At 36.3% G+C, this 21,817-nt stretch overlaps 4 protein-coding genes across 6 annotated transcripts; 3 read left to right on the forward strand and 1 right to left on the reverse strand.

The window, feature by feature from the left end:
• Positions 1–843: 843 nt before the first annotated feature.
• LOC109166289 (protein ABHD17B-like) lies at positions 844–3,229 on the reverse strand. Of its 3 annotated transcripts, none has more exons than XM_019315230.1 (6): positions 3,148–3,229; positions 2,179–2,674; positions 1,769–1,805; positions 1,428–1,664; positions 1,285–1,332; positions 844–1,166 (listed from the first exon to the last, which is right to left on the reverse strand). In XM_019315230.1, the coding sequence occupies exons 2-6, from the start codon at positions 2,478–2,480 to the stop codon at positions 897–899; spliced, it is 894 nt and encodes a 297-aa protein (XP_019170775.1). In that variant the 5' UTR covers positions 2,481–2,674; positions 3,148–3,229; the 3' UTR covers positions 844–896. The 3 variants fall into 3 exon arrangements, with proteins under 3 accessions (XP_019170775.1, XP_019170776.1, XP_019170777.1); XM_019315231.1 differs by having other exon boundaries at positions 2,179–2,669; positions 3,148–3,222; XM_019315232.1 differs by lacking the exon at positions 1,285–1,332.
• LOC109166288 (putative cysteine-rich receptor-like protein kinase 35) lies at positions 3,087–6,531 on the forward strand. The gene is made up of 7 exons (XM_019315229.1): positions 3,087–4,268; positions 4,430–4,564; positions 4,651–4,784; positions 5,011–5,221; positions 5,314–5,551; positions 5,640–5,790; positions 5,898–6,531. The coding sequence occupies exons 1-7, from the start codon at positions 3,200–3,202 to the stop codon at positions 6,204–6,206; spliced, it is 2,247 nt and encodes a 748-aa protein (XP_019170774.1). The 5' UTR covers positions 3,087–3,199; the 3' UTR covers positions 6,207–6,531.
• A 2,807-nt stretch (positions 6,532–9,338) lies between these two features.
• On the forward strand, positions 9,339–12,770 carry LOC109166287 (putative cysteine-rich receptor-like protein kinase 35). Its single transcript, XM_019315228.1, has 7 exons — positions 9,339–10,566; positions 10,680–10,814; positions 10,900–11,033; positions 11,223–11,433; positions 11,550–11,787; positions 11,872–12,022; positions 12,130–12,770. The coding sequence occupies exons 1-7, from the start codon at positions 9,489–9,491 to the stop codon at positions 12,436–12,438; spliced, it is 2,256 nt and encodes a 751-aa protein (XP_019170773.1). The 5' UTR covers positions 9,339–9,488; the 3' UTR covers positions 12,439–12,770.
• A 2,729-nt stretch (positions 12,771–15,499) lies between these two features.
• On the forward strand, positions 15,500–18,861 carry LOC109166286 (probable LRR receptor-like serine/threonine-protein kinase RFK1). Its single transcript, XM_019315227.1, has 7 exons — positions 15,500–16,871; positions 16,985–17,119; positions 17,205–17,338; positions 17,529–17,739; positions 17,856–18,093; positions 18,178–18,328; positions 18,427–18,861. Exons 1-7 carry the CDS (start codon positions 15,785–15,787, stop codon positions 18,733–18,735), a joined length of 2,265 nt encoding a protein of 754 aa, XP_019170772.1. The 5' UTR covers positions 15,500–15,784; the 3' UTR covers positions 18,736–18,861.
• Positions 18,862–21,817: the final 2,956 nt, after the last annotated feature.

Below are 21,817 nucleotides of genomic sequence, written 5' to 3' on the forward strand. Positions count from 1 at the left end.
TTATGTTTAAGTAAAATTTACATACATACGAATTATATAGGATATAATATATAATCATAAAATATAATATGCAATATAATGCATTAATGCTGCTGCCAAACTTTGGTGCTTTGAATCCCTTTACATTTTGACTTTTGCGTGGCCATACCATGCATAGATATATTATATATTATATACTCCGTATTATTTTTAATGGCATCTTCTATAATGTCATATATTATGTAATGGTACAGGAAAAAACTAAAAAGAAATAATATTATTGGAAGAGCTGAGGGGATGCATGCATAGCTATTCTTCATTTTAATTATACTATAGCACTACTTTATTCAAGATAATGAAACGATACCATGAGATATGTGTAGTGCATGCATGCATTGATATTATTCTCCTTCAATTTAGTATTTAAGGTTGTTTACTTATATATATTGTTTTTTAGTAATTTTCTTTAAGAATATATGGTAATAAGTCAATCCATCTGAATATATATATTAGAATATGCTTGGAGATAGAATAGAACTACTTTAAGAAAATTTTTAGTAGTAATTTTCTTAGTTTCCATATACAAGAGTTAAAGTAAAGATAACTTCAGTATACATAATATATACATGTGAAAAGACAGGTTTAACTAGTCGCATGTACATATATACTAGGATTTTGGGTACACATCCATACAAGATTAATTTAACATTCCTAGTTTAATTTAGGTTAATTCCGACCATATGGGCGGTTTTGTGATGATTGAACGCACACACTGCCACGCAGAAAAACCTACATACTGTGTATGTTAAGTTGCTCTGATCTGATCTGCAAATTCAACCAAACAACATCTAAATCAATAATTCCTTAGCTTGTATGGATCATGAGATCAGAGTTCAGAGCAAAGGTAGGGGTTTAATTTATCTTTTCCCGAATCTGATTAACCAACATCTGTTGGTGCGTTTGGCTTCAGTTATACTGAGGGATTGAGTAAGCTCGGCCTGGCATCGCTTCGACACAGAATGCTTTTCCATTGCATTTATGAATTTCCTGAGGTGTATGATGTACTCAGGGAAGGTCTCCAGGTTGCAGTGCCCTCCATCTTGTATCCACAGTGGATCAAATTTCTCTTTCGACAGCTCCCACAATCGCTTCCCATGCGAGAAATCCACCACTTCATCAGCTGTACCCTGCAATTTCCATCTCTTATTATTATACTTTCTGCAGAAGAGAGCTAATGATAATTATTATTGTCACTCACAAAACAGGATTATATATATTCATTAGCTAGCTAGGTTTGTTTCTTACATGGATTACTAAAACTGGGCAGCTGACTTGCCGGATCTTGTCTATATTCTGCAAATTAAAGAAGAAATTAAAGATCCAACCTTTACAGACACGACTGGATGTTAAGCTGCAGAAATGAAATGAATTGAATGTGAAAAGCTCACTTTGAAAATGTCGAACCACAATGTGGTCTTGACTGGGAATAGGACTCTAATTCCAGAAAGTATAGCACTGTGAAGAACAACTGCTCTCAACCTCTGCAAACAAGATGCTAAGTGTAATGTGGGCCCACTTCCCACAGACTGCCCATATAGAATCATGTCCTCAGTCTTGATTTCGTATTCACTCTTCAAACAACTTAGGACAGCTTCTATGTCATAGTATGTGTTCAACTCGGTTGGCTGATCAAATTAAATTAAAACCTACTTACTTCCATCCTCAACAATGATACATCTAAACAAGCAAATAATCATCATCATCATTCCAATGTTAAATGTATTCTTACCTTTCCACAAGATCTTCCATACCCAGAATAATCATAGCTGCAAATTAATTAAAGCAGTAAACATCATTTTATCAGACAATTAATTAAATCTCTAGCTGCCCATATATACCAAGGGGGTTATATATATATGATAATAATGACATATATATTATATACGATGCTTGCTGAACCATATATATGAAAACCACAAAAAACTATATATGTCCCCTGATTAACAGAAGAAGATTTCAATAATGCGACATACCCATATATTTCCTTTGGTTTGAGCGAGGTACATTATATTAATAAAGAAACAACATTATATTTATATTGTGAATTTAAAGATAAAATTGGGGCCGGGAAAATTTAAAAACATGCAGAAGAAGATGAGAGAATGAATGCAACTATGCAAGTATGTATATATAGCGTACCTCATGATATTGACACGGAGGTGAGCTCTGAGCTCAATGAAAAGCTCCATCATCTGGCCCAAATCCGCAGCATTGCCATGAGAGTATAAAATGGTGAATCTGGCAAAAGGGTGTCTCCAGAAGGTTGCGACAATCTTGTTGCCCGCCTGAGTATTCAGCAAATGCACGTCCACATCCTTGTCGGCCGACAGCCCGCTGAAACACAGCCTCCCTTCCGCCTCGTCTTTGAACACCTCGTACGTGGGTGGGTCTGGTGGGAAAAATGCAAACTTTGCAGCCACGTTTGACGTCACGTTCCCCATGCCCGACCACTCTCAACGCATGCAGCATTTAACAAACAACCTCCGGCCGGCTCATCGATATCATAATAAACCTTACCTAATTGGGAACATCTATCTATCAAAGATTATATTTCGTCTTTTTAATTTTCTTTTTCACAATTCCGGCCGCGCCCTGGCCTATTTTTCTCCGCTCGATGAGATTGAGGAGCTCTGGCCTGGGAAAACAATAGATGGAAATATGGAATTAGAATTAGACGATGCAAACAACTCCCATGTTGCTTCGTTCTCATCATCACTAAATTAAACACCCATTATTTTTTTTCTTTATATATTTACACAGTATTCAGAATAAAAAATTAGCAAAAAGGTACATCATAAATTTCATTTTTTTAAAATAAATAAATGAAGGTATGTATGGATAAACCAAAAAACAAATGAGAATTATTTGCAACACATGTCATCTTAGCTTTCAGAACACGTAGCATCCCCAATGGCGGCTTTCAAACAAATGTCACCATAGTCAATATATATGTATTGTTTGATTGCGTAGTGATTCGTTATTTTTCTTGTCTCGAAACGTGTATTATATTTAGACTATTGATAGGTGATCATGACTATTGATCAAGACAGAAATTACGTAAAAGTGAGAGACAAATGCTGAGCGCAGCTAGGGAAGAATACTACGTACTTTTGATTGTCGGCAGAGAATTGAAGAAAACAATATTGGCTTCCTGGTATTAATGTCTCCCTTCCTCCTCATCATCTTCTTCTTGTTCAATTTCTCTTTCAGTACTTTAACAGCAAAAGCTACTTGGATCCAGTCTGGGTTCTGGTATGCTGGCAGCGAGTTTCCGGTTCCAGAAATCAATTCTGCTTTATACACACACCTTGTGTTTGCCTTTGCATACATCAATTCTTCTAGCTATGAGCTCCGTATAGCCCACTCTGATGAACCCTATGTCTCAACCTTCACACATATTGTCACCCAAAAGAATCCATCACTCAAAACAATACTGTCAATCTGGGCAGGGAGGGAGGAGTCACCAAACTTCTTCTCAATGCTAAATCACTCTTCCAACAGGAAATCTTTTATCAAAACCTCAATAAAAGCAGCCAGGGAATACGGATTTCATGGCCTGGACCTTTATGGTGTGATTCCTAACACTGATTCAAATATGGCAACTTTCATGGATGAGTGGAGAGCAGCCATAAACTCTGAGTCAGAGAGTTCTGGCACGCCGCGCCTCATCTTGACAATGGGAGCATACTACTCTCCAGTATTAGATGCCATGGCTTATCCTGTAGATTCCATTGTTAGGAACTTTGATTGGATTCATCTCAGGTCATATGACTATTATTTGCCTACAAAAGATAACTTTACAGGAGCACATGCTGCTTTGTATGATCCATTCAGCAAGTTAAACACTGATTATGGTATAAAAGAATGGATCAACAAAAGATTCCCTGCTAACAAACTAACCATTGGTCTGCCATTCCATGGCTATGCATGGACACTGGTGAACCCCAAAGACAACACTCTAGGATCACCTGCAAAAGGTTTGGCTATAACAGCAGATGGGTCTATGAGCTATAGGTATATAAAGTTCTACATTAGTAGCTACAAAGTTACACCAATATACAACTCTACTTATGTGATGAACTACATTACTGTTGAATCGTTTTGGATTGGGTACGATGATGTCGAGGCTATCAAAACTAAAGTTTCCTATGCAAAGGAGAAGGGGCTTCTTGGTTACACTGTATTTCAAGTTCCTAATGATGATGACAATTGGTCGCTCTCCCGAGCAGGTTAGCCATTATGTTTCTGATGTCATGGATTGCACAAACTTTGAATGTTTGCATTCTTCTTCCACCTAGGGAAAATGGCATTCATTGAGAACAATATTAGAAACTACAAAGCCCTGGACTTATCTATCAATATGCTCTTAGAATGGTGATTATTTTTGCAGCTCAGGGCACAGAAGAAGATAGGCATGACAAAAAGAAAAGTAAATTGGCAATTTTATTGCCAGCAGGCACACTGGCTGCTTTCCTGCTATGCATAGCAATATATTGTGTGGCAAGGAAAACCAAAAGATCAAAAGGCAACTGCTCAAGAACTTTGGCAGTATCTAGTTTCAACAACTTCAAAATGTAAGATCAATAATTTGTGAATTTTGATCAATTACAGGGAACAGAAAATTAAATCAAAGATCAGTGGATCCTAACCTTCAAGCTTTCACTTTTGCTCAAATGCAAGCAGCCACGGACAGTTTCTCGTATCAAAACATGCTCGGTGAGGGTGGATTTGGACCTGTTTTTAAGGTAATTAATCTTTGAAGAAATATATTGCTAGCTCAGCATTGAAATCTGAAATGTAGAAACTCTAAATCGATTTGCACTTTTTATTGAACTATATCCATTATCATTTTTATGTATGTGGATAAGAATGGATCTAACCAACAGCATCACTGCTCATCATCTACACAGCCAAGTGCCAAAATAGTTTGTGTTGACTTCAACCTACTAATCCTGCATATTATTTATCCAGGGGAAATTACCCAATGGACAGGAAATTGCAGTAAAACGGCTTTCTGAAAGCTCTAAACAAGGGGTGGAGGAGTTCCAAAACGAAGTTACACTTGCAGTGAAATTACAGCATGTCAATCTGTTAAGAATTTTGGGCTTCTGCACTGAGGGAGAAGAGAAGATGCTCATATATGAATACATGCCTAATAAGAGCCTGGATTTCTACCTCTATGGTCTATAATCTCTGACTAATTTAACATAAGAATTATTCAATGTCAATCATTTCAGAACAAATTAAACTCACTTGTTTGATTATTCAATGCAGAACCTGCTAGACAGATGCAGTTAGACTGGGAGAAAAGAGTTGGGATTATTGAAGGGGTTACTCAAGGGCTTCTATATCTCCAAGAATACTCAGCATTTACAGTGATTCATAGGGACTTGAAAGCTAGCAATATCTTACTGGATAATGAGATGAAACCAAAAATATCCGACTTTGGTATAGCTAAGATTTTCCAGAAGGAAGACAATCAAGCAAACACGGGACGAATTGTTGGGACATAGTAAGTAAAGAAACTCTTTCAACCCCACATGAAAGCAGAGCAAAATACCAGTTTTCCCTTCTTACTGTGTTTCTGTTTTGCACTTTAGTGGTTGTGTCCCACCAGAGTATGTTAAAGGAGGTGTATACTCCAGAAAATATGATGTTTATAGCTTTGGAGTTCTGCTACTGCAAATCATAAGTGGCAAGAAGAATGCATATCTATACGGCACTGATAAGAATCTAAATCTTCTAGAATATGTAAGTTATAGTGATTTGAAAGTCTAGTCCACAAAGTTTTCATTTGAACAGGAATCTCAGAATTGAAACTGACATATTCATACGAAGTTACGAACCTTTAATTTCAGGCGTATGAGAAGTGGAAAACTAACAGCGGCATGGAGTTTATGGATCCGTCGTTGGACGACAAGTTGTCATCGTGCAAACTGATAAGATGCCTGCAAGTGGGTCTGCTATGCGTCCAGGAGAAATGGGAAGACAGGCCATCCATGTTGGAAGTTGACTCGATGCTGAAGAGTGAAACAACTCTGCCTGCTCCCAAAATGCCTGCATTTTCCAGAAAATTTGATTACAACGAACAAGGTGATTTCAGCCATGGCGAGAAAGATTATTGTTCGGTGAATGTTGGCACAACTTCTCAACTTATGCCACGTTGATGTTTCAATCTCCAGACAATCAATGCATGCGATGCTAGGTTACGTTCTTGTTGGCATAAAAGCAAGCAGTATAAAGGCATAAATAGCTAGCGGACTTGAGCATTACCTTATGAACACCTTGAGGAATCCTTAATTATTGACAAATTATCTACTTGAGGTGACTTGGGATCGGAAATTTGCAGACATAAAAATGTACATCGGGTTTTGTCACAACAAAAAAAAAAAAAAAATGTACATGGGGTAAATTAGAAATGGACTTTGTAGTTCTGTGCAAGTCTAAGAGGGTGTAAATAATTTAATATAATTTATTTATGTTCCTAAATTATTTTTTATTTATTTATTATTTAGGATAGGGAAAATGGTCAAATAAACCCATAAACATTACTCAAGAAGTCAATTAGGCCCTTGAACTTTCAAATGTGTAATTAAGCCCTTCAACATATTATTTTAAAATAAAAAGGCCCAAAAACCAGTTGGTGACCTACAATTATAGGTCAAAAGAATTTCGGTGAGATTCCGACAAAAAACGACGAAATGTTCGCCGGTGGGATTTGCATGCCTTCTCCGGCGAAGGAGAAGGCAACCCTTCTCCTTCGCAAACCAAATCCCGCGAAGGAAAAGGCAACCCTTCTCCTTCACAGGAGAAGGCTTCTCCGGCAACTGGCTCTCAAGTTGCCGGAGAAGGGTGACCAAAGCATTTGGTCTGCTTTCTCCTTCGTCAAAGAAGGCAGCCAAATTACATCGGCGAATGTTTCGTCGATTTTTTTGTCGAAATCTCGTCGGAGGTTCGTCGGAACCCTTTTGACCTATAATTGTAGGTCATTAATCAGTTGTTGGGCTTCTTTACTCTAAAATAATATATTTAAGGGCTTAATTACACATTTTGAAAGTTCAAAGGCCTAACTGACTTCTTAGATAATGTTTAGGGACTTATTTGACCCTTTTTCCTTTAGGATATAATGTCATGTCATATGTATTACTTCGTATAAAGTTTAACAAATGTAATAGTGTGTTTCAAAAAAAATTATAATAATGAATATGTTTTTTTATTCGCAAAATAAGAACTTTATTAACCTAGCAAAATGGATCGTTATGATATGGAACCGTGTCCACCTTGTAAGGTGGACACGATTCTATATTCATAATCAGTGAACTATATGTTAATAATTATAAAATTACATATTCATAATTTTTTAACTTCATATTCATAATTATTGAGCTCTATATTCACAATTACAGAATTCTATGTTAATAATTACTGAATTATATGTTCATAATAATAAAGTTATATATTCATAATTTTTTAACTTCATATTCACAATTATTGAATCTCTATATTCATAATTACAGAATTATATGTTCATAATTATGTTCACAACTATATGTTCATAATTATAAAACTATATATTTATAATTTTTGAACTATATATACATAATTATGAACAATTTTAGAACCGTGTTCACCTTGCAAAGTTGACACGGTTCCACGACATAATTTGCCTAGCAAAATAAGTATCTTACAAATAATTATCCAAAAGTGATAAAACAAACTTAAGCCTAAAGAAGAGATCCATACTAGACTAAGGAAAAAATAAATTAAATGGACCCAAAACGAAAAAAGAGGTCCAAGACTAAAAAATGGAAACTAATAAAAAAGGTTCAAGTCAAACAAGGTCCAAATCTAACCCAAAAAAAAAAAAAAAAAAAAAAAAAAAAAAAAAAAAAAAAAAATTGTAATAATAAATGCAGAAATATGTGTGCAGAATCCTCTAATAAACTCAAGTCTTTCAATCAGTACCTGAAAATCTAATAGCATAATGGTAGAACATGGACATATCAACCCCGCTAAGACAACAAACAGATTGTATATCACATGAGGCACACAGACTGTCGTAAAGAAAGTAAGAAAGTAAGGGACACATGCTCCCATAAATCTTGGCACACAAGCCATCTAACACAAAACCAAATAACAAACAAAGAAAAGACAGCACGCAGGTCAGAGGTAAGAACGTAGCACACAAGCCAAAAGTAAGAACATGGCACACAAGCCCAAAAAAACATGGCACGCAAACCACGCAATGAGAACTGTCATAACTAGCAGCAACCAATCACATAAACATGGACCCTAGCGGGATGAACTACTATTGGCCAATAACAAGTCTGGTCAGATCAACGAATTTGATGAATCCTACCAGATCACCGTTCAACCGGGTTACGGTGCAACTTTTTACCTCAAAAGCGTTCACATTGAGGCATGGAATGTTCAAAGAGAAGCCCACTAAGGCCAAACCAAGAGAGGACCTAGACCATACATACCTCATAATTAAGGCCAAAAGAAAATGAATAGAAGCATGCAAAGAAGAAAAAATATTCACACCTCAAATAAATAAACAAAGAAATAAATGAATAATGAATGAAAGTACTAAGCAGGAGACATGAAAGAAAGGCAATACCGGCCTCTCCAACCCCACCCGGAACCTAGAAGGATTGGGCTACTAATGATCAACAGCAAGACTATGTCAACGAATTTGATGAATCTTGCCCGGACTAGGATGTCTCTTGTACCACTGACACCTGCATTGTTGAGGCTAAACTTGACACAAAGCCAAGCCATTATAGTGAGGTTTGTCCGCACCGAAATACAAAAAATACATGTTATATTTACGTTTGTCGTATAAATACAAGAAACGCAATCACAATATATATATATATATATATATATATATATATATATATATATTTAAAAAACTTATTTGACAATTGCAAAAGAAAAATAAGAGCATTTTTATCTACTCCTCTATTTCTATTTTATTTTTTGCCATTCCCGTCAATAGCACCAAGTTTGACAACCTCAAAGTGAGATGGCGTCAAACATCTGCAAATGGACAAATTTTCCAAAAGTTCATAGCCATGAAATTTCATGGCAATGGGGATTGGGGAGACAGCCAAACAGGGAGTTCCCGTTTCAGACTTTCAGACCGTTAGCTCCACGCGGGCGGGCCATCAGCTTATTAAAAGTATGTTCACCATTTCACACGGGAAAGACGAACATATCAAATAGGAACCACTCATTTCATTTCATGGGGGAGATTTTTCTTGTTCGTGGGTCCAATAGTGCCAACTACACACTTCTTACTTCTTGGGTCAGGTGGAAGATTTTGAGAGGTGATCAAGGCTCAAAAGGAAACTTACATAAAGTCACGGACAAATGTTGCAGCAGCAGAATACTACTTTGATTGTCAGACAAAAAAAAAACAAATATTGGCTTCATTCCTAGCTTCAATGTCTCCCAAAATCAGCTTCTTCCTCATCATCTGCTTCCTGTTTTATTTCTCTTCCAATACTCCGACAGCAAAAGCTACTTGGGTCCAGTCTGGGTTCTGGTATGCTGGCAGCGAGTTTCCGGTTCCAGAAATCAATTCTGCTTTATACACACACCTTTTGTTTGCCTTTGCATACATCAATTCTTCTAGCTATGAGCTCCGTATAGCCCACTCTGATGAACCCTATGTCTCAACCTTCACACATATTGTCACCCAAAAGAATCCATCACTCGAAACAATACTGTCAATCTGGGCAGGGAGGGAGGAGTCACCAAACTTCTTCTCAATGCTAAATCACTCGTCCAACAGGAGATCTTTTATCAAAACCTCAATCAAAGCAGCCAGGGAATATGGATTTCATGGCCTGGACCTTTTTGGTGTGATTCCTAACACTGATTCAAATATGGCAACTTTCATGGATGAGTGGAGAGCAGCCATAAACTCTGAGTCAGAGACTTCTGGCACGCCACGGCTCATCTTGAGAATGGGAGCATACTACTCTCCAGTATTAGATGCCATGGCTTATCCTGTAGATTCCATTGTTAGGAACTTTGATTGGATTCATCTCAGGTCATATGACTATTATTTGCCTACAAAATATAAATTTACAGGAGCACATGCTGCTTTGTATGATCCATTCAGCAAGTTAAACACTGATTATGGTATAAAAGAATGGATCAACAAAAGATTCCCTGCTAACAAACTAACCATTGGTCTGCCATTCCATGGCTATGCATGGACACTGGTGAACCCCAAAGACAACACTGTAGGATCACCTGCAAAAGGCTTGGCCATAACAGCAGATGGGTCTATGAGCTATAAGCATATAAAGATCTACAATAATAGCTACAAAGTCACACCAATATACAACTCTACTTATGTGATGAACTACATTACTGTTGAATCGTTTTGGATTGGGTACGATGATGTCGAGGCTATCAAAACTAAAGTTTCCTATGCAAAGGAGAAGGGGCTTCTTGGTTACACTGTATTTCAAATTCCTAGTGATGATGACAATTGGTCGCTCTCCAGAGCAGGTTAGCCATTATGTTTTGATATCATGGATTGCACAACTTTGAATGTTTTGTATTATACTAAAGCCATGGACTTATCTATAAATATGCTCTTACAATGGTGATTATTTTTGCAGCTCATGGCATAGAAGAAGATCAGCATGACAAAAAGAAAAGTAAATTGGCAATTGTATTGCCTGCAGGCACACTGGCTGCTTTCCTGCTATGCGTAGCAATGTATTGTGTGGCAAGGAAAACCATAAGATCAAAAGGCAACTGCTCAAGAACTTTGGCAGTATCTAGTTTCAACAACTTCAAAATTAAGATCAATAATTTGTGAATTTTGATCAATTACAGGGAGCAGAAAATTAAATCAGAGATCGGTGGATCCTAACCTGCAAGCTTTCACTTTTGCTCAAATGCAAGCAGCCACAGACAATTTCTCATTTCAAAACAAGCTTGGTGAGGGTGGATTTGGGCCTGTTTATAAGGTAATTAATTTTTAAAGAAAATATGAAGTTGCTTACCTTACTGCTAGCTTGTCATTCAAATCTAAAATGTATAAATTCTAAATTGAATAGACCTAATCAGTAGCAGCAACTGCTCATCATGTGCACAGCAAAGTGTCAAAATAGTTTATGTTGAGTCCAACCTACTAATCATGCATATTATTTGTCCAGGGTAAATTACCTAATGGACAGGAAATTGCAGTAAAAAGGCTTTCTCAAAGCTCTAAACAAGGGGTGGAGGAGTTCCAAAACGAGGTTACACTTACAGTGAAATTACAGCATGTCAATCTGTTAAGAATTCAGGGATTCTGCACTGAGAGAGAAGAGAAGATGCTCATATATGACTACATGCCCAATAAGAGCTTGGATTTCTACCTCTATGGTCTATAATCTCTGACTAATTTAGCAATAAGAGAATTACCACTTATGGAATACTAGCAAGATGCCGGTAATCATTTCAGAACAAATTAAACTGACATGTTTGATTATTTAATGCAGAACCAGCTAGACAGCTGCAGTTAGACTGGGAGAAAAGGGTGCAGGTTATTGAAGGGATTACTCAAGGGCTTCTATATCTCCAAGAATACTCAGCATTTACAGTGATTCACAGGGACTTGAAAGCTAGCAATATCTTACTGGATAATGAGATGAAACCAAAAATATCCGACTTCGGTATAGCTAAGATTTTCCAGAAGGAAGACAATCAAGCAAACACTGGACGAATTGTTGGGACATAGTAAGTAAACGATCGAACTCTTTTAATCCAAATTACAAATTTTCCCTTCTCACTCACTCACTGTGTTTCTGTTTTGCACTTTAGTGGTTGTGTCCCACCAGAGTATGTTAAAGGAGGTGTATACTCCAGAAAATATGATGTTTATAGCTTTGGAGTTCTGCTACTTCAAATCATAAGTGGCAAGAAGAATGCATATCTATACGGCACTGATAAGAATCTGAATCTTCTAGAATATGTAAGTTATAGTGATTTGAAAATCTAGTCCACAAAGTTTTCTTTTGAACAGGAATCTCAGAATTGAAACTGACATATTCATACGAAGTTACGAACCTTTAATTTCAGGCGTATGAGAAGTGGAAAACTGAGAGCGGCATGGAGTTTATGGATCCCTCGTTGGACGACAAGTTGTCATCGTGCAAACTGATAAGATGCCTGCAAGTGGGTCTGCTATGCGTCCAGGAGAAATGGGAAGACAGGCCATCCATGTTGGAAGTTGACTCGATGCTGAAGAGTGAAACAACTCTGCCTGCTCCCAAAATGCCTGCGTTTTCCAGAAAATTTGATTACAACGAACAAGGTGATGTCAGCCGTGGCGAGGAAGATTATTGTTCGGTGAATGTTGGCACAACTTCTCAACTTATGCCACGTTGATGCTTCAAGCTCCAGAGTCCAGACAATCAATGCATGCGATGCTAGGTTACGTTCTTGTTGGCATAAAAGCAAGCAGTTTAAAGGCATAAATAGCTAGCGGACTTGAGCGTTTAGAGTTACCGTATGAGCTTACCAACACCTTGAGGAATCCTTAATTATTGAAAAAGTATATACTAGAGGTGACTAGAGATCGGAAATCTGCAGACTTAAAAATGTACATCGGGTAAATTAGACATGGACTTTGTAGTTCTGTGTAAGTTTAAGAGGGTGTAAAAAATTTAATACGGAGCATTATTTATTTATGTTTCTAAATTATTTATATTTATTTATCATTTAGGATATAGTGTCATGTTATATGTATTATTACTTTGTATAAAGTTTAACAAATGTAATAGGGTGACGCTCTGATGAAGGGTTGAGCCGACGGTGTCATTTGTAGACTTCATCTTCCACCTGTTTTAGAAATAAGTGTTAGATCTCACCGGCTGTTTTAAGAATAAGTGTTAGATCTCATATCATCTCCGATTGTTTTCCAGAGAAGGCTTCAAAGACTCTACACATCTGGCAGATTTTCTACCATCTTTTTCATTTATTTTGTTTTCTTTTGGTTCTACGTTATCCCTTTGTTCATTTGACTAGTTTTTTTTCTCTCGTCTCTCTGACGAGTGTTTCCCTCTCGTCTCTTTGGCGAGTTTTTCGCTTGTTTTTTAGCGAGTTCTCCTCATAAACGTGGAATGATAAAATGGTCACACCAGAGTCAGGCTTGGATATGTTTGACCAGATCTGCGAAGAAACACCGAGTTCATCCAACAACTTCGGCTTCAAATTTGTAAAACAGTCTGCCATCCAAGTTTTTTTATAACATTGCTAAGAAATTTGTTTCTATGTCTGACAGTAAAGAATGCATTACCATTCTAACAATCTGTATTGTAAACATTTATGCTTATGATTAATGAATTAGGTTTTTTTAAAAAAAAAAAATTGTAATAGGATGTTTCAAAAAATATATATATTAATGATTTTTTTTTTTGCAAAATAAAAACTTTATTAACCTAACAAAATAAATATCTTACAAATGATGGTTCAAAAGTGACCATAAAATAAACTTAGGTCTAAAAGAATCAATTGTTATGTTGTGGAATCGTGTCCACCTTGCAATGTGGACACAGTTCTATGTTCATAATTAATGATATATTCATAATTATAAAGTTATATATTCATAATTTTTGAACTCCATATTCATAATTTTTGAACTCTATCTTCACAATTACAAAACTCTATATTCATAATTACTGAATTATATGTTTATAATTATAAAGCTATATATTCACAATTATTGGATCTCTATATTCATAATTACAAAACTATATGTTCATAATTTTTAAACTATATATTCATAATTATGAACAATTTTGAAACTGTGTCCACTTTGCAAGGTGGACACGATTCCACAGCATAATTTGCCCTAAAGAATTGCTTCATACTAGGCTAAAGGAAAAAATAAATAAAGAATAGACACAAGACTAAAAAAGAGACCAGACTTAAAGAATGAAAACTAATAAAGAAATGTTTGCATAATTTGCCCTAAAGAATTGCTTCATACTAGGCTAAAGGAAAAAATAAATAAAGAATAGACACAAGACTAAAAAAGAGACCAGACTTAAAGAATGAAAACTAATAAAGAAATGTTTAAGCCAAACAAGGCCAAACCTTAAAAAAAGTTGTAATAATAAATGCACAAATGCAAGTGTATGATCCTCTAAAATCCAGCAGCATAATGACAGAACATGGACATATCAACTCTACTAAGACAACCAACAAATCACATATCACATGAGGTACATAGACTATCATAAAGAAAGTAAGGGACACAAGCTCCCATAAAACTTGGCACACAGGCCATCAGACACAAAACCAAATAACAAAAAGAAAAGATAGCGCGCAGGTCGAAAGTAAGAATGTGGCATACAGGCCAAAAGTAAGAACATGGTGGAGAGAGCACCAAATGAGAAGTGCCATAACCAGTAGCAACCAATCACATCAACTTGGATCCTAACAGGATTAGCTATTATTTGCCAGCAACAGGCCTGGTTAGATCAACGGATTTGATGAATCCTATACGGTCACTGTTCAGTCGGACTACGGTACAACTTCTTACCGCAAGCACCCACGTTGAGACATGACATGTTCAAAGAGAAACGCACTAGGACCAAACTAATAGAGCACCCCAAACCATACATACCTCATAAGGCCAAAAGGAAATGAATAGAAGCATGCAAAGAAAAAAAAAAAAAAACATGCACACCTCAAATAAATGAATAATGAATAAAAGTACTAAGCATGAGACACGAAAGAAAGGGTGACACCCCCTTGCAACTCCAACCCCACTTGGAACTCGAAAGGGTTCGGCTCTATTGGTTAGCAACAAGTATGACTAGGTCAACAGATTTCATGAATCCTGCCCGGCCACCGTTCAACTCGAACTAGGGTGCCTTTTGTACCGGTGAGTCGTTAGCACATGCGTTGTTGAGGTTAAACTTGGCACAAAGCCAAGTCATCATAGTGTGGTCTGTCAGCACCGAAATACGAGAAATGCAAGTCATACTTACGTTTGTCGTATAAATACGAAAAACACAATCACACACAAAAAAATTATAAATTTAAAAAACTTCTTTGAAAATTACGTTTTTTTACCACAAACACAAGTCTCAAATGAATTTTTCATATAAATATTCTAAGATTTACAAAATAAGAGCATTTTTATCAACTCCTCTATTTTTTTTTTGCCCATTCCAGTCAATAGCCCCAAGTTTGACAACCTCAAAGTGAGACGGCATCAAACATCTGCAAGTGGACAAATATTCCAAAAGTTCATAGCCATGAAATTTCATGGCAATGGGGGTTGGGGAGACAGCCAAACAGGCAGTTCCCGTTTCAGACTTTCAGACCGTTAGCTCCACACGGGTGGGCCATCAACTTCTTAAAGTATGTTCACAATTTCACACAGGAAAGACTAACATATCAAATAGGAACAACCCATTGCAGGAAGAACAAATTTCATTTGACGAATATAACTAAATGGGGAGATTTTTCTTGTTGGTGGGTCCAATAGTGCCAACTACTCACTTCTTAATTGCAAAAACATGTAGCATGCATTGACGAAACTGTAACAAAAGTCATCATGATTTTTTCTGGTCAAACAACACTATCAGGTGAAAGATTTTGAGAGGTGATCAAGGCTCAAAAGGGAACTTACATAAAGTCACGGACAAATGTTGCAGCAGCAGAATACCAATTTGATTGCCAGACCCAAAAAAAAAAAAAATTGGCATCATTCCTAGCTTCAATGTCTCCCAAAATTAGCTTCTTCATCATCATCTGCTTCCTGTTTAATTTCTCTTTCAATACTCCGACAGCAAAAGCTACTTGGGTCCAGTGTGGGTTCTGGTATGCTGGCAGCGAGTTTCCGGTTCCAGAAATCAATTCTGCTTTATTCACACACATTTTGTTTGCCTTTGCATACATCAATTCTTCTAGCTATGAGCTCCGTATAGCCCACTCTGATGAACCCTATGTCTCAACCTTCACACATATTGTCACCCAAAAGAATCCATCACTCAAAACAATACTGTCAATCTGGGCAGGGAGGGAGGAGTCACCAAACTTCTTCTCAATGGTAAATCAGTCTTCCAACAGGAAATCATTTATCAAAAACTCAATAAAAGCAGCCAGGGAATATGGATTTCATGGCTTGGATCTTTGTGGTGTGATTCCTAACACTGATTCAAACATGAAAAATATGGGAACTTTCATAGGTGAGTGGAGAGCAGCCATAAACTCTGAGTCAAAGAGTTCCGGTGCACCACGGCTGATCTTGACTATGGGAGCATACTACTCTCCAGTACTAGATGCCATGGCTTATCCTGTAGATTCCATTGTCAGAAATTTTGATTGGATTTATCTCACGTCATATGACTACTATTTGCCTACAAAAGATAATTTTACAGGAGCACATACTGCTTTGTATGATCCATTCAGCAAGTTAAACACTGATTATGGTATAAAAGAATGGATCAGGAAAAGATTCCCTCCTAACAAACTAACCATTGGTCTGTCATTTCATGGCTATGCATGGACACTTGTGGACCCCAAAGACAATACTATAGGATCACCAGCAAAAGGCTTGGCCATAACAGCAGATGGGTCTATGAGCTATAGGTATATAAAGATCTACAATAATAGCTACAAAGCCACACCAGCATACAACTCTACTTATGTGATGAACTACTTTACTGTTGAATGGTTTTGGATTGGTTACGATGATGTCGAGGCTATCAAAACTAAAGTTTCCTATGCAAAGGAGAAGGGGCTTCTTGGTTACACTGTATTTCAAATTCCCAATGATGATGACAATTGGTCGCTCTCCAGAGCAGGTTAGCCATTATGTTATGATATCATGGATTGCACAACTTTGAATGTTTTGTATTATACTAAAGCCATGGACTTATCTATAAATATGGTCTTACAATGGTGATTATTTTTGCAGCTCATGGCATAGAAGAAGATCAGCATGACAAAAAGAAAAGTAAATTGGCAATTGTATTGCCAGCAGGCACACTGGCTGCTTTCCTGCTATGCGTAGCAATGTATTGTGTGGCAAGGAAAACCATAAGATCAAAAGGCAACTGCTCAAGAACTTTGGCAGTATCTAGTTTCAACAGCTTCAAAATTAAGATCAATAATTTGTGAATTTTGATCAATTACAGGGAGCAGAAAATTAAATCAGAGATCGGTGGATCCTAACCTGCAAGCTTTCACTTTTGCACAAATGCAAGCAGCCACAGACAATTTCTCATTTCAAAACAAGCTTGGTGAGGGTGGATTTGGGCCTGTTTATAAGGTAAATTAACTTTTAAAGAAAATATGAAGTTGCTTACCTTACTGCTAGCTCGTCATTCAAATCTAAAATGTATAAATTCTAAATTGAATAGACCTAATCAGTAGCAGCAACTGCTCATCATGTGCACAGCAAAGTGTCAAAATAGTTTGTGTTGAGTCCAACCTACTAATCACGCATATTATTTGTCCAGGGTAAATTACCTAATGGACAGGAAATTGCAGTAAAAAGGCTTTCTCAAAGCTCTAAACAAGGGATGGAGGAGTTCCAAAACGAGGTTACACTTACAGTGAAATTACAGCATGTCAATCTGTTAAGAATTCAGGGATTCTGCACTGAGAGAGAAGAGAAGATGCTCATATATGACTACATGCCCAATAAGAGCTTGGATTTCTACCTCTATGGTCTATAATCTCTGACTAATTTAGCAATAAGAGAATTACCACTTATGAAACACTAGCAAGAGGCCGGTAATCATTTCAGAACAAATTAAACTGACATGTTTGATTATTTAATGCAGAACCAGCTAGACAGCTGCAGTTAGACTGGGAGAATAGGGTGCAGGTTATTGAAGGGATTACTCAAGGGCTTCTATATCTCCAAGAATACTCAGCATTTACAGTGATTCACAGGGACTTGAAAGCTAGCAATATATTACTGGATAATGAGATGAAGCCAAAAATATCCGACTTCGGTATAGCTAAGATTTTCCAGAAGGAAGACAATCAAGCAAACACTGGACGAATTGTTGGGACATAGTAAGTAAACGATCGAACTCTTTCAATCCAAATTACAAATTTTCCCTTCTCACTCACTCACTGTGTTTCTGTTTTGCACTTTAGTGGTTGTGTCCCACCAGAGTATGTTAAAGGAGGTGTATACTCCAGAAAGTATGATGTTTATAGCTTTGGAGTTCTGCTACTTCAAATCATAAGTGGCAAGAAGAATGCATATCTATACGGCACTGATAAGAATCTAAATCTTCTGGAATATGTAAGTTATAGTGATTTGAAACTCTAGTCCACAAGTTTTCATTTGAACATGAATCTCAGAATTGAAACTGACATATTCATACGAACCTTTAATTTCAGGCGTATGAGAAGTGGAAAACTGAGAGTGGCATGGAGTTTATGGATCCGTCGTTGGACGACAAGTTGTCATCGTGCAAACTGATAAGATGCCTGCAAGTGGGTCTGCTATGCGTCCAGGAGAAATGGGAAGACAGGCCATCCATGTTGGAAGTTGACTCGATGTTGAAGAACGAAACAGCCCTGCCTGCTCCTAAAATGCCTGCATTTTCCAGAAAATTTGATCACAGCGAACAGGGTAATTTAAGCCGTTGCGAGGAAGATTGTTGTTCGATCAATGTTGACACAACTTCTCATCTCATGCCACGTTGATATTTCAAGCTCCAGACAATCAATGAATGCAATGCTTGAATACGTTCTTTTTGGCATAATAGCAAGCACTATAAAAGCATAATAACTAGAGGACCTTAAGCGTTTATGAGCTTACCAATACTTCGAGGAATCCTTCGAAAAAAAATTAGCCCAAGACTTTGTAGTTTGTACTGCCGTCATTATTGATCTATATTATTTGGTACTTTTAATATATTAAAAATGTAAGTTGTATTACATTATTTAAGTACTGAAAATATATTATTTTATATAATGTATATAGTACACGAATAATATATTTTTAGTATATTTAAAATGAATTTTTTGTTATGATCCACACAATAATTTGTCTTTGTACTGGGCTAAAAAACTCCATAAATGGAGCATAATCAAGACCACTAAAGATTATAGTCTATGTTTAGTAAGTTCATATAGTGGATTTAGTGGTTCAACGTTTGTGGATCTATAATATGTTTAACTAATATATTAAAATTTTATTTCTTATAGCTCTGTTATCTTTTATTATTCTTCATTTTCAATTGATAAATATCGATGATACCGCAAATACAGTGGTACGTGTAAAGTATTGTTTCGAGTGTTGAGTATTTGAGCTCGGAGTTCTCTCACAGTGGTCGGGAGTCCCCAGTCAAATAGTCTAGCAATGAATTAGGTGAAAAGTCCTTCTTCCAACAATTAATGTGTTATTTATAGGAGAAAGGAGGAGACAGGGTCCGGGCATTCAGCATGTACGACACGCAGCGTGCACGCACGGGCCGAGTCCGGGTCGAAGGGTATCGGGGCGCGTGGGCATCCGGTTCCTGACAACAAATCGCCCACACGTGGGGCTTGATGCTAAACGTCCGGGTTGATCCGGTCGGTCGGGTGAGCGAATGGGCCGCTTGGCCTGATCGGGTAAACAGGCGGTCGGGGAAGCGCAATCGTTATGTTGTGCATCCGTGTGCACCATGCATGGTGCATACGGATGCAAAAACGACGTCATTTTGACTAAAAACGCGCGTCCCACTTAAACAAAAAAAAAAAAAAAAACAGTTTCGATTCACCTCAACAACATTATGTTGTTCATTCATTCTGGATTTTTAGTTCATAGATTCTGGATTTTTAGTTCATTGATTCTGGATTTTTAGTCCATTGATTCTGGATTTCTAGTTCATTGATTCTGGATTTCTAGTTCATTGATTCTGGATATTTAGACGGAAATCGAAACTGATTTTTTTTTTTCCATTCATGCTGGATATTTAGTTCATTCATTATGGATTTTTAGTTCATTCATTCTGTATTTTCAGTTCATTAATTCTGTATTTTTTAGTTCATTGATTCTGGATTTTTAGTTCATTGATTCTGGATATGTAGTTCAAATTATGCACAACATAATGCTGTTGCCGAGAATCGAAACTGTTTTTTTATTTTTATTTTTTTAAGTGGGACACATGTTTTTAGTCAGAACGATGTTGTTTTTGCATCCGTGTGCACCAATGCATAACATAATTTGCCATGGATAGTTATACTGTGCATCCGTATGCACCATGCATGGTGCATACGGATGCAAAAACGACGTCGTTTTATTAAAAACGCGCGTCTCCCCTTTAAAAAAAATCAGGTTCGATTCCCAACAACAGCATTATGTTGTTCATTCATTTTGGAATTTTAGTTCATAGATTATGGAATTTTAGTTCATTGATTCTGGAATTATAGTTCATCGATTCTGGAATTGTAGTTCATCGATTCTGAAATTTTAGTTCATAGATTCTGGAATTTTAGTTCATTCATTCTGGAATTTTTAGTTCATAGATTAGATTATGGAATTTTAGTTCATAAATTCTGGAATTATAGTTCATCGATTCTGGAATTTTAATTCATATGTTGTTGCTTAGAATTGAACCTGATTTTTTTAAAAGAAATTCGCGTATTTTTAATAAAACGACGTCGTTTTTGCATCCGTATGCATCATGCAAGGTGCATACGGATGCACAGCATAATTTGCCCTAAAATATTGTGAACCGAGAAACCTCACCTCACATAAATACATAAATTATCTCTGCGGGATGTGAGGATGCAACGAATATATCCCCTAAATTCTGGGCGAGGACTAGAATAGAGAGTTAGGATCAAAGATAGAGAATATGACTCATATATTTTCCGTTTTATGACCATCTTTAGGTAAAAAGATAAAAATAAAAAAATTACGTAACATTTAAAAAAAGAGATTAATGTTTGAATTTTGACAATAATAGTATAAGAATTATCAAAATATCAACATTACATCTTACTAAATGTGGCAAATTATGTCGTGGAACCGTGTCCACCTTATAAGGTGGATACGGTTCCAAAACGGTTTATAATTATAAATATATAGTTTGAAAATTATGAACATACAATTATATAATTATGAACATATAGTTTTGTAATTATTAATATAGAGATTTAATAATTGTGAATATGAAGTTAAAAAATTATGAATATATAATTTTATAATTATGAATATATAGTTCAGTAATTATAAACATAGAGTTCTGTAATTGTAAATATAAAATTTAATAATTATGAATATGAAGTTTAAAATTATAAATATATAACTTTATAATTATGAACATATAGTTCAGTAATTATGAACATAGAACCGTGTTTGTGTCCACCTTGTAAGGTGGACACAATTTCATAGTATATCGATTGACTACATGAGTCTTTGTTGAGTTGGGATGTGAAGAATCTTAGGTTGTGGATTCATTACATCTTACCCAATGTTCTATTGGGGTTATGAATTCAACGTTTTGAGAGGAGATAACAAAGAAAAAATAAAATCATTTTTTAAAAGTAATTATTTACTAATGTCAATAAAATAAACCGGCACGACTCATGAGTCAATAATTGTGATCTCGTGATATGAAATAAGAGATCATAGTAATATTCCCTCTTTATGTTTTAGTAGGTTGAAAAAGTAGTATAATACGGAATAATATTCAAAAAGAGTTCTACTACATAGACTCCCAATTTTTACTCCCTTATTTATACTCCCTGAGGTGGCACATCAGGATTGGTTATTTTCATCATGTGGGTCCACTGAAAA

The sequence above is a fragment of the Ipomoea nil genome, unplaced genomic scaffold, assembly GCF_001879475.1.
Source record: "Ipomoea nil cultivar Tokyo-kokei standard unplaced genomic scaffold, Asagao_1.1 scaffold3087, whole genome shotgun sequence".
In the NCBI taxonomy this organism is placed as follows: Eukaryota; Viridiplantae; Streptophyta; class Magnoliopsida; order Solanales; family Convolvulaceae; genus Ipomoea; species Ipomoea nil.